The sequence below is a fragment of the Pelophylax lessonae genome (assembly GCF_965119305.1).
Source record: "Pelophylax lessonae genome assembly, chromosome: 1".
In the NCBI taxonomy this organism is placed as follows: domain Eukaryota; kingdom Metazoa; phylum Chordata; class Amphibia; order Anura; family Ranidae; genus Pelophylax; species Pelophylax lessonae.
Window position 1 is genome coordinate 357,337,662 of NC_138768.1, and position 12,574 is coordinate 357,350,235.

Here is a 12,574-nt window from a genome sequence, read left to right on the forward strand (position 1 = left end):
GTCAGTCAAATCCTGTGAGGAAGGAATGGAGGGGCATAGCTGAGCTGTGCGCACACTCCTGTCTCAGGAGCATGCCCACATGGGTGCCCCTCATAGCAAACAGCTTGCTATGGGGGGCACCCGCAGAAGAAGATGCAAGCAAGGCTGGCAGGAGACCGCTATAAAGGCAAGGGAACGCTCTGTGCAAGATCTTTGCACAGGGCAGACAAGTATAAAACTTTTTTTTTTCTTTCTTTATTAAAATAAGCTTTAGTATCACTAAGCAGTACATCTTCATCCCAATACTGGACAGCGAAGGTAAACCAGCAGGCTGGTGAGGTACTTTTTTTTATTATAACATTTGCATGCAGAAGTCAAAAGGGGAATACAAAGAGTAACAGGCTTGTTTGATAGGCCTCCCCCTTCGCTGTTAAAGGGATTGTAAAGGCAAAAGATTTTTTTTATTTTAATCTTAATGCATTTTATGCATTAAGATAAAAACCCCTTTGTGTGCAGCAGCACCGCCCCCCCCCCCCTCAGTCCCCATTGGCTGAGACAGCAGCGCTGCCCGATTGGCTCCCACTGTTGTCAAAGTCAGTCAGCCAATCGGGGGGGGGGGGTGGAACAGATCACGGCTTGCTCGGGCGTGCAACAGGAGGGAGGGGCCAGGAACATAGAAGAGGGACCCCAGAAGAGGAGAAAACTGTGCTGATCTGTGCAAAAACAATTACACAGAGAAGGTAGGTAAAACAGGTTTGTTTTTTTAGAACGAGACTTTACAATCACTTTTGTACATTTTTTGTTTGTTTTTTTTTTTGTCTTTTTGTACAACTTTGTTTCTCGGACACAGTTTCCCTGCTGGAGCTCAAAAGTAAAAAACCCTGTGCAAGTTCTTGGCCAGAACAACAAAGGTCAGGAACCCTCAGGTGAGACTTTTAGGCCTCACTGCTTGGCTATAGTATACCTTGGCATTAGTGTTTTGTTTTTTTTTAAATGCGATTTTGGATCTTCATTACAATGCTGTACGTTTTTAATCTAAGAGGACAAAGATGCCCGATAATGGGCTCTCCCCACAAACCCCGTTGAATGAGTCAGACTAGGTACACATCCCTCTCTCAGTCTCTAGTTCATGTGAACAGATATGGATTTTTAGTATCCAGCACTGCTAACAGAAAGCTCAGCGTTTTCTGCAAACCAAGTACAATGGAAGGGTACATCCATTATGCCTTGAAGCACTAGGGTCCTCGGTTTGAATTCCAACCGCCATGGAGTTTGCATGTTTTCCCTTTGTTTCACTGAGTTGCCTCCAAGTAATCCAGTTTCCTCTCGTACTCCAAAAACATGCTGGTAGGTCAATTGGCCCTAGTATGCATATTTACCATATGCATGCAAGAAGGACCCTGTATTTTAGGCTGTTAAATGCTTTCTGACTGATGTATATACAAACACACAAACACCATCGTCGGGAAGCAGTGCTACCAGAGGCAGCCATGATCCTGGCATTTTTTTTTTTTTTTTTTAAGAGCTGGCATTCCGCTTTTCTGTTGATCGGATCTAAATCCGACAACCTGATCACTTCTGCAGGGTGCAGAAAGAGAGGTTCTAAGTAATTTTCAAGCAAAAATAAAAAAAAAAAAAAATCAAGATTTTTACATGCATGTGAGAAATGTCAGAACTGGCCTGAGTTTGAAGCGGTTAAACTAGTCATGTAATGTACAATATAAGTAAACTGCTACGTAAATTGTTGGCGCTATATAAAAACCTAAAAAATAAGGGATGCACCTTGTATCGAATGTGCATTTGAAAAATAAAGTTTGTAAAAGTAAATATTAAAGCAGTTGTAACAACTTGTACCAACACTTGAAGAAAAGATAACATACCCCAATAATTGCATTCAGCTCTGCCATGGTCACTTGTTTGGCACGTTCTACAGCCTGTACTACTTGCTGTTGGTGCTAAAATAAAAAGAAAAAAGTTAATTATTAAAACTTTTTTCAGCTGTATTTTAGAATACTTCTTCAACACATATTAAAATAATATGGTAAATGAATCAGCATCATTCCAGTTGCAGCCTATCTGAAAAACTATACCGGAAATAGGAAAACACTGCAACCTCTGTATGTGCCTCTGCAGCATTTTCCATAAAATTCCTCCTTGCAATGTGTAAACAAACTAATGTCTGTTTGCCGCTTTACACTTTCACTGCACGATTCGCTGAAGTTAACAAGGTGTGGGGAGAGATCCCGCTGTAAGGAAATAATTATGGAACTTTAATCAGCATTAACCTCAGCCTTTCCTCCAACTAGTAACCCAAAGTAAACATCCTCCTGCTGCTGAGACTACCACTAACATGCGTATCACTATGCTTAATATACCTGTCCCCACATGGACAATTTCCTTCATGACCTCATCAAATAGCAGAGCCAGAAGTGGTTTACCACAGATCAGCAGGGAAGAGACTAAATGGTTTAATTGCTCCCTGCCTTGTGATTTCTGGGGAATGCTCTCAAGGCATTTTCAGACAGACTAATCTACAAGCAACAACTAAAGCAGGTCACTGATGCTGGAGTTCCCATACTAGGGCCAATTACTGGCCACAAAGTTGTTCAAGAGTCTAGACTTTATCTGTCGATAATCACACTCTTTGTAAGCTGCTCCAAAATTTTAAAGGCCAACTGGCACTTAGATTCCTCATCTACAGCTGCAAAAGATCTAATTATTAACGGTTCTGGGCATGAGCAGCAGTCACAACTTCTTTAACAATACATCTGATCTCAAGGAACACACCAAAAAAAAAAAAAAAAAAAAGTTTAATCATGTTTAATTATGTATTTAAAAGTTACATTTTTTTTTATTAGAGAATTAGCATAAATGACTGTCATATCAGCTTTCTGTAATTTTATATAATATACAGTATCTCACAAAAGTTAGTACACCCCTCCCATTTTTGTAAATATTTTATTATATCTTTTCATGTGACAACACTGAAGAAATTACACTTTGCTACAATGTAAAGTAGTGAGTGTACAGCTTGTATAACAGTGTAAATTTGCCGTCCCATCAAAATAACACATAGCCATTAATATCTAAACCGCTGGCAACAAAACAGAGTACACCCCTAAGTGAAAATGTCCAAATTGGGCCCAATTAGCCATTTTCCCTCCCCGATGTCATGCGACATGTTAGTGTTACAAGGTCTCAGGTGTGAATGGGGAGCAGGTGTGTCAAATTTGGTGTTATTGCTCTCCCTCTCTCATACTGGTCACTGAAAGTTCAACATGGCACCTCATGGCTAAGAACTCACTGAGGATCTAAAAATAAGAATTGTTGCTCTACATAAATATGGCCTAGGCTATAAGAAGATTGCCAAGACTCTGAAATTGAGCTGCAGTACGGTGGCCAAGACCATACAGCGGTTTAACAGGACATGCTCCACTCAGAACAGGCTTTGCCATGGTCAACCAAAGAAGTTGAGTGCAAATGCTCAGCGTCATATCCAGGAGGTGGTTTTTGTGAAAAATGTACAAGAGCTGCCAGCTTTGCTGCAGAGGTTGAAGGGGGGGGGGGGGGGGGGGTTGGGTTGGAGGTCAGCCTGTCAGTGCTCAGATTATACACCGCACACTGCATCAAATTAGTCTGCATGGCTGTTGTCCCAGAAGGAAGCCTCTACTTAAGATACACAAGAAAGCCCACATACAGTTTGCTGAAGACAAGCTAAGGTCATGGATTACTGAAACCATGTCATGTGGGCTGATGAGACCAAGATAAACTTATTTGGTTCTGATGGGGTCTAGCGTGTGTGGCAGCAACAAGGTGAGGAGTACAAAGACAAGTGTGTCTTGCCTACAGTCAAGCATGGTGGTGGGAGTGTCATGGTCTGGGTCTGCATTAGTGCTGCCGGCACTGGGGAGCTACTGTTCACTGAGGGAACCATTAACGCAAACATGTGTTTGCATTAAACATGTACTGTGCCATACTGAAGCAGAGCATGATCCCCTCCCTTCGGAGACTGGGCCACTGGGAAGTATTCCAACAGGATAACAACCCCAAAACACATCTCCAAGAAGAACCACTGCCTTGCTAAAGAAGCAGAGGGTAAAGGTGATGGACTGGCCAAGTATGCCTTCAGACCTAAACCCTATTAAGCATCCTCAAACGGAAAGTGGAGGAGCGCAAGGTCTCCAACATCCACCAGCTGTGACGGGATGCCGTCATGGAGGAGTGGAAGAGGACTCCAGTGGCAACCTGTGAAGCTCTGGTGAACTCCATGCCCAAGAGGTTTAAGGCAGTGCTGAAAAATAATGGTGGCCGCACAAAATAGTGACACTTTGGGCCCAATTTGGAGATTTCAACTTAAGGGTGTACTCACATTGGTTGCCAGCGGTTTAGACATTAATGGCTGTGTGTTGAGTTATTTTGAGGGAAAAACAAATTTATACAAGCTGCATACTCACTACTTTACATTGTAGCAAGGTGTCATTTCTTCAGTGTTGTCACATGAAAATATATAATAAAATATCTACAAAAGTGTGAGGGTGTACTCACTTTTGTGAGTGTGGGTGTGTGCGTGCGTATTATATATTTACAGTGTAAATTGTACGGTGTGGGGTGTCAATCAGATTTCAGGCTGAAAGAGGGAGTTACTCTGAAATAGCCTGCTTATTTTTAAATTAAATGGTGAATTCCCAGTGGTTTTCAGTTTGCAAGACCACTGGCTGCTATGCCTTGCATTCCCCCAGCCACTGGTCTGGTCACAGCCCTCTTGTAGTTCTTCCTCCAGTAAGCAGGGATGGATTTCCTCTTTGCTCACTGTAGTGGATGGACTTGGGAGTCCTGGTATGTACTGTCCACCAAGGCAGTGTCCCAAGAATAACAGCTCAGAACACTCTGGGTCTGTCCTGCCTCCCATATGCCCAGCTAGGAGTCTCTGTGCCTCCTCTGCTAGTAACCGTAAATACATATACAGATCTATTTGCAGGTCTTTTTATATTGTAAAAATTGCTGGTACCTCTGCAAAAACTCCCTTGGAGAAAGAGGCACTAATTTTTAACAGGTGCAGGGCAAAGTGATTTGACAGCAGCAGAATTATCCAACATTTCTTCTCTACCGCTGGCTGCAGCCTCACACTGACAAGGGCATATCTATACTTGATCCCTGTCCCAGTCTCACTGCCTTGGAACCTTTTTGTCTTGGTGATCTGCATGTAAGAGATGTTCTGTGCTGTGGATTTTATGACTCTTCACATTAGGAGGATAGGAGTGGCAACTGGAGAATGTGTAGGAGTGTTTTCTGTTGAAGTGAGCAAGTACACATACAGTGTACAGGCCTAGTGTACCTGCCCACATTCACTGCAATTCCCAAAGGTTCATGGGAAATGTAGTTCTTTTTCCAGTAGAGAGAGGATATAATGCAACCCTGTCGTCTGTCCTTGGCAGAGCAGATGCAGTTATCTTTTGAGTTAGAGTGAGGACTTCCTGAAAATTCAGTCCGAAATTTCTCTTCAATGGTAAGGAATTTCACAAAATGTAAAAACTGTTCGGTGTAGGGGGTGTGCTAATAGGTGAATTTTTGGCTATAGTGGAGAGGGACTAGAACGCATTAGTTTTTATTGCTGTCTTCGCCCCAGTTAGGTAGATTCCCCCTCTCCATTTGTCCTGTTTACCATAACATTGAAAGTGAAAGGTAAAATAAAATCCCTAATTTTGGGTTGTCCCGAGAAGAGTAATAGGAGGGGAAATTTTCCAATGGGGACACTAGTTTCGGTGACCTGAGTTCCCGAAGGAGATTTTCCAGGAATTCTCTCTCACTTCCTGTTTAGCTATAGGACAGGAAGTGAAGGGAAATCTCTGTAATAAGTCACAGATGGAAAAAAAAATAAAAATCATAACCCTCACCTGCTCTATCCAAAAAGGGAGGGGGGGGGGATTCAATTTTTGTTACGCACCGTTACCATCCTCTCTCTCATTCATTAACCACTTTAATACAGGGCACTTCCCTCCCTTCCCGCCCAGGCCAATTTTCCCCTTTTAGCGCTGTTGCATTTTGAATGACAATTGCGCGGTCATGCAACACTGTACCTACACCAAATTTATGTCATTTTCCCCCCACAAATAGAGCTTTCTTTCGGTGGTATTTGATCATCTGTGCGATTTTTACTTTTTGCTAAACAAATAAAAAAAAAGACCGAAAAGTTTAAAAAAAAAAAAAAAAATTTTGTTTATGTTATACAATTTTGTAAATAAATAATTTTTTTCCTGCACTGATGAGCACTGATGAGACTGCACTGACAGGCACTGATGAGGAGGCACTGATGGGGTGGCACTGATGGGGTGGCACTGATGGGGTGGCACTGATATGCAGCATTGGTGGGCACTGATAGGCGGCACTGCTGGGCACTGATAGGCGGCATTGATGGGCACTGATAGGTGGCACTGACAGGCACTGATAGGTGGCACTGACGGGCACTAATGGGCACTGATAGGTGGCACTGGTGGGCACTGATGGGCAGCACTGATCGGCACTGACGGGCGGCACTGATGGGCACTAATGGGCACTGATAGGCGGCACCGGTGGGCAATAATGGGCACTGGTGGGCGACACTTAAGGATGGCAATGATGGGCACTTGTGGGCAGCACTGATAGGGAGGGCACTGGTGGGCAGCACTGATGGGGTGGGCAATGGGGGGCTCCCTGAGCCCTGATTGCCATCCCTGGTGGCCATAGTGGGCATCCCTGGGGTCATAGTGGGCATCCCTGGGGTCATAGTGGGCATCCCTGGTGGATCTAGTGGCATCCCCCCCCCCCCCGAGGGTCTGCACTGGTAATCAATGATCTGATTACCAGTGCCGACCCCCCCCCCCCCCGTCAGGGGAGCCGCCGATCGGCGCTTCTTTACTCGTGCCTGTCAGGCACGGACTAAGGAAAGCCGATCAACGGCTGTTCCTATTTACTATGTGACCAGCCGTGATTGGACACGGCTGATCACATGGTAAAGAGCCTCCGTCAGAGGCTCTTTACCGAGATCGGAGATGCAGGGTGTCAGACTGACACCTCGCATCACCGATCGCCGCTCTGCGCGCCCCCGGGGGGCGCCCAGAGCGGAGTTATCCTGCCGCCGTCATATGACGTCCGGTCAGGATAACTCAACCACATTCCCGCCGTCATTTGCCTATAGGGCGGGCGGGAAGTGTTTAAGAAACACAGCTCTTCACATTCTTGACTGTAGAGTTAAATTGCCACCTTTAGGAATAAGACCAAAAAACCCACAAACAAGCACAGCATGGGCAATCCCAACTGGTAGTAAACCCCCTTCTCCGCTGTAGGCAGCTTAGTTCGTTACAAAGCAGTACAAAACAAAAAGGGGGGGGGGGCGATGCTGAGCTGTCAATGAACTCCAAAAATGGGACTGTAAAGCGGAATAACAAAAATCCAGTTTTCTTTCGTTTGACGGACACAACTCTTCACACTCTTGACCAAAGCAGTGCCACAACAAGGGTTGGGAACTCAGAATAAGAACATAAAAAGACCAGCCAAACCCCCCCCCCCTCCCCGTATGAGGATCCAGAATCCTCGGACAGCCGTCTGAAACACTTTGTGGCCGAAATATGCATCTAGGTAGTCGCCATACAAACTTTAGAAAACACGCTTGGTGTTGGAAAGCCCAGGAAGCACTAATCACCCAGGTATAGTGTGCAGTGACAGGAAAGGGAGGTGCCCGACTGCTGATGACATAAGCCTGGTCAACTGTCTGATCCAATGAGAAATAGTGGCTGAAGAGGCTGCCAGGCCCTGGTCGTGTCCCATCCACAACAACAAAATGCGAATCAGACATTCAAAAAAAGGAGGGATGTGGCAGACAGGCACATGCAGATTGCCCCTGTAGGATGAGAGGGCCGCAGACACAAGAAAGAGGACAATGTCCCTATTCAGATAAAAGGCAGACCCCACACCTTCAGAAAAAAGGTAGGATGTGGACAGAGAACCCCCTTATCCTTGTGGGGAACCAGATAGGGAGACTTACAAGACAAGGCCGCCAGCTCAGACAGTCAACAAGCAGAAAGGATAGCTACCAGAAAAGCAACCTTCTGGGAGTGCCTGAGCAAAGTGAGATCCCCAATGTTCTCAAAAACGGTGGCTTCTGAAGGACCGAGAGAACCAGGTTCCGGTTCCACGGGAGCAACAGCGAGCATACAGGGAAAACATGCCAAACCCCCTGAATAAAAGGTATGAACTAAAGAGTGTTTAGCCAAGGGGCGCTAAAAAAAAAAAAAAAAAAAAAAAAAAAAAAAAAAAAAGGTGGCAAGAGCAGATACTTGGCCCTAAATAGTGCTCAAGGCCAGTTCCTGATCAACACCCTGTTGCAGAAAAGCCAGGATCCGAGACAGGAGGAGCGTGGATGCCAACCCACAGCCTTGCGCCATGAAATGTAAGCCTTTACATTTGTGCCTTCTAGCAGCGATGGCAAATCCTCCAGTAAGTGGATTTACTCGCCTTCAACATCGTGGGGGAATCACAAAAGCAAGCAACCCCATGCCCCTGTCCCTCAGCACCTGGCTTTCAATAGCCAAACCGTCAAAGCCAGAGACGGTAAGGCAAGGTGGAATATCGGCCCTTGAGACCGGAGATTCTCTCGCAACAGAAAACAGGGGACATCGCTAAGGGATCTTGCCATGACTCTACGCATCCTCCTATTGTGGCTCCCACCAGCAGATCCTGGTCCCGGGTGCCCCCCCTCAGGCAAATGTGATGAAAACACCTCCAGATGCAGGGACTATTTTCCCATAGCTAGCAACTGGCAGCTGAGGCTACACCCAGAATGTAGAAGGTGGAGAGAGCTGGCATGTGAAGTTCCACTCACCGAAATATGTGAGAAATATCCTGCACTGCTGCTGAACTCCGCCCCTCCCTGGTGATTGACATACGGAGGAGTGTTTAAAAAGGTTCAGTTAATGGTATCAGAAAACAAACAGAAGATACAAATTATCTTTATTGGCCTTTAAAATAAAACGTGGCTTATCCTTGTTTCCTTCTCGTCGTGAAAGAGTTTGAACCAGTTGTAAACCAATTTTCTGCTCAGCTTTTCGTCCTGTACACTTGCCCCAACATTTCATGCGTCCTAGTTTTCCCAAATTTGTAGCAGAACTTGATGTTCACTGGATGCTCCATTGACCCTACTTCTCACTACATTCGACTGCCCATAGTGGGTTTAACCCGACGATCACGTGTACTCCAAGCTAGGTGGCGTGTACCCTTTCTGGAATGCGGGAGAAAGGCTACTTTTCCCTCCCGTAAGATCCTTAACATTGTCCAGTGTAGCTCCAAATAACCAGAAGGGTAAACTGGCAAGGGCTTTTTTTGGACATCTGGTCTGCCGACCAGCACTTAAGCCAGTGTAGCTACCGAAGAACTACAGTCGACACGGACACTTGGAAAGCATGGGGGGGGGGGGGCACATCCAAGGCTGCATCACAAACCTACTTGTGGCCCTGTACTAGCTGGTTCGCCAGTTACACATAAACCAGGGGTACCTGCGCATTACCCAAATCACAGTGTAATAGCTTAGCCCACTTCGTAAGTGTCTGAGACACCAGAGCTGTGGCCAACAGTGGGCAAAGAGCCAAGCCCAATCTTAAACAGAGCGGTCAATCAATTCCGCCTTCCTCTCCGGTGGTCCTTGAAAGGAGACCCCCTTCACCAGAATCATGGTTGCCTTGCTCAAACAGGAGGGGAGGACCACTTCAGTCTCCTCAAAAGGGATAACCCGAAAATGTCTCAAGACTGACAAAGACCACTGCGGGCATTCCTAATCCTTGCAGGTAAATCAAATAAGGAAAAACCTTAGCGGCTTCTTCAGTAGCCCCAGAAACCTCCCTAATTTTTAAAGGCATCTTACACCGTGGTAATGAGCGCAGCCACCAGCACTTTCTCATGTATGGCAACAGGCACTGGAGGAATCCTCCTCACTGTCAGACAGTGGGGTCACATCAGCCAAGCACTCAGGAAAAACCAGACCTGCGACAGCAGAGCTCGACTCTGGTTCAGAATCCTCCCCCGGAGGAAGAAGGCGGGGTGAGTTTTTTATGATTCACAACCACCAACCCAGAGATCTGGGCAGCAGTGCTGTGCACTGTGTCTGCCAGGAAGTTGTGCACAAGGGGAAAACCAGAAGCCGCATGAAGGACCCCCAAGACCCAGGAACTGTTTCAAGCCCACGGCTAAATATCCACCCGGCGGGTTTCAAGAAGATGGGCCCCACTTAAAAAAAGCAAACCTATCAAAAAAAATGGCGGTCGCGTGCATGGGAGGGAAGGGTGCAACTCACAGGCTCTCCCCGCACTAGGAAACTGCTGCACAGGGAGGGCCAAGCAGACCGGTGGGGGCTGTCCGCTAAGGTGACCCTGACACAGACAGGTGCCTGGTCACGCGTGTCCCTGAGAGATCAACTCGCCCCGGTCCAGGAAGGGGCTTCTCGCAGCCGACCCAGCACTTAGCCAAGGCTAGCGCACGTTCATTGTCCAGGCTGGGGAGACTACAAGGATCTATATTATCCACCTGTCGCTCAGTCCAGCAGTTGATATAAGATCCCGCAGAATCGAGGGAAAAAAAAACATATGGAACCACAGGTCCCAGCAGGGAGCTGGGTCTTTACTCCTAGACTAGGCAGGAAAAAAAAAAAAAACTGAGCTGCCTGTAGCACAGAGGGGTTTTACTACCAGTTAGGACTGCCCATAGACAGTGCTGTGCTTGTTCTTTCTGCCTAGTCCTACTCCAGAAGGTGGCGATATAACCCTATGGGCAAGAATGTTAGGAGCTCTGTCCGTCAACGAATGAAGGAAAAAAAGTTGTCTTTAGCTCTTCTTTTAAAGAGGATAGCATAGTGGTGACAATCTGCTTCTCCAGTTCTCTTCTGAGAACTGGCTGGAGACCAAGAAGTATTCCTTCACTGCAGAAGAAAACATTTTGGGCAAGTAAAACCGGTCCCACACATGCGTTTCAACTGTGCATTGCAGGAAAAAAAAAAACTGAGCAAATGGCCCTGTAAAAAACAGTGCTATGGCTGCTGAGCAGGCATAGCTCACCATCCTTCCCACACTGCCATCTGAACACTGGGACACAGATGTATTTTTACAAGAAAGGGGGGCATGGCAGACAGGGCACACAGAGCCTGCCACTTCTGAACGCCATTAAAAGAACATCTGCAGCACTCTTTGCTATGCCTCCTCTGGTCCGCCTCTGATAAAACATTTAGTCCGCAGCTTGCCACGACCGCCATACAGTAGTATCTGGTGACTTGTGTTGTGAATGACTGTAGCTGGAGAGGAGTGCAAAAGCCAGCTACATTTGTCTGATAAAGAATAGCGCCGCAGCTGCTAATGTGAGTCTTCCGCCTAACAGATGATTGTAATGATGTGACTGTCATTCAACTTATCAAGCTTGCACCATACAAAATTACATTTTTTCCCCCTTAAGATCTCCCAGTTAAGACAAGATCTCCCTGAAGAGCACTGGTGACATAGGCTTTCCAGGGAGCATCGGTGGAGCCCCAACTAGGTAACCAGGGCCTAGAAAGACCAGGAAATGGGAACTCTGTAAAAGCAATGAAAAACATATTTAAAAAGGTTTTCTTTCACTATGGGGATGATTTCACATCAACATACAGAGCTGCACAAGGATATGATTTTTTGTTAAAGGTCCACCAACATCCAATCTTCCTCAGTTCTACAAAAAGGTACACAGATCTCCAGCAGTCACTTTACACATAAGCTATATCTGTCCATAGGAACATGCACAGGGTGGTGAGAACCTGACAGTGACATTTTAATATACCAGGAATACAGACGGCAGACTGCCTGAAACCTTTCCACAAAACAGGAACACGTGAGATGCTAGCCAGTAAATGAAAAAATAATAAAATAAAAATAACACATTTGCTGTCATTCTAATTAGGTGTCTTTTTCTCATTGCAAGGCTATCTGCTTTGCAAGCATATCAGAGTTGGAAGCAACGGGATTGAAGTATTGGTTAATGAGGCGGAATTAAAGTCAGCATGGGCCAATTAGGGGAATTATGGTACAATCTGTTCAGCAAAATACAAAAAAATACACACACAAAAAGAAGAAAGGAACAAACAGTTTAATGTCTAATATAATCAATAATACAAAAAAAAAAAAAAAAAAAAAAAAAAAAAGGAGGACAGTCACAGGACAGACCTGCTTGCGCTGTAAGACAGCTGACCTAGCTGTAGGATTCCTCACATGTCTATAATACTCCCTTGTCAACACAGTGGGTGTTTACAGACACATAGGCTGCTGTCAAACCACACCCATCAATGGCAACTTAACTGTCAGACACCCACTGAAAGTCTGCTCTCAAAATGGGATACGGTGCTTGCCAGAGGATGAACAACAATAATAGCACAACTCCATACTGTACATATCCAAATAGGGAGGCTTGTTACAGCAAGCACTTATCCAAGGGACCAAAAGAGTTCATCTACTAAACCATCCGGATTGTTAGATTGTCGTTAATTTTTGCTAATTACTACTGTCATTTTAATAGTACCAAAAAAAAAGAACCCACACACACTTTTCCAAGG

At 45.6% G+C, this 12,574-nt stretch overlaps 1 protein-coding gene across 3 annotated transcripts in view; it reads right to left on the bottom strand.

Moving 5' to 3' along the window:
- Nucleotides 1-12,574, bottom strand: part of LOC309561965 (transducin-like enhancer protein 4) — a 200,143-nt gene that overhangs the window by 138,392 nt on the left and 49,177 nt on the right. For 2 of the 3 annotated variants that reach the window (XM_082266056.1, XM_082266055.1), the window contains exon 6: nucleotides 1,860-1,934. The exons of the other annotated variant lie outside the window; for it this stretch is intronic. In XM_082266056.1, the coding sequence (XP_082122182.1) occupies nucleotides 1,860-1,934 (75 nt within the window). The remainder of the gene's footprint in view (nucleotides 1-1,859; nucleotides 1,935-12,574) is intronic. 3 annotated transcript variants of the gene reach the window in all.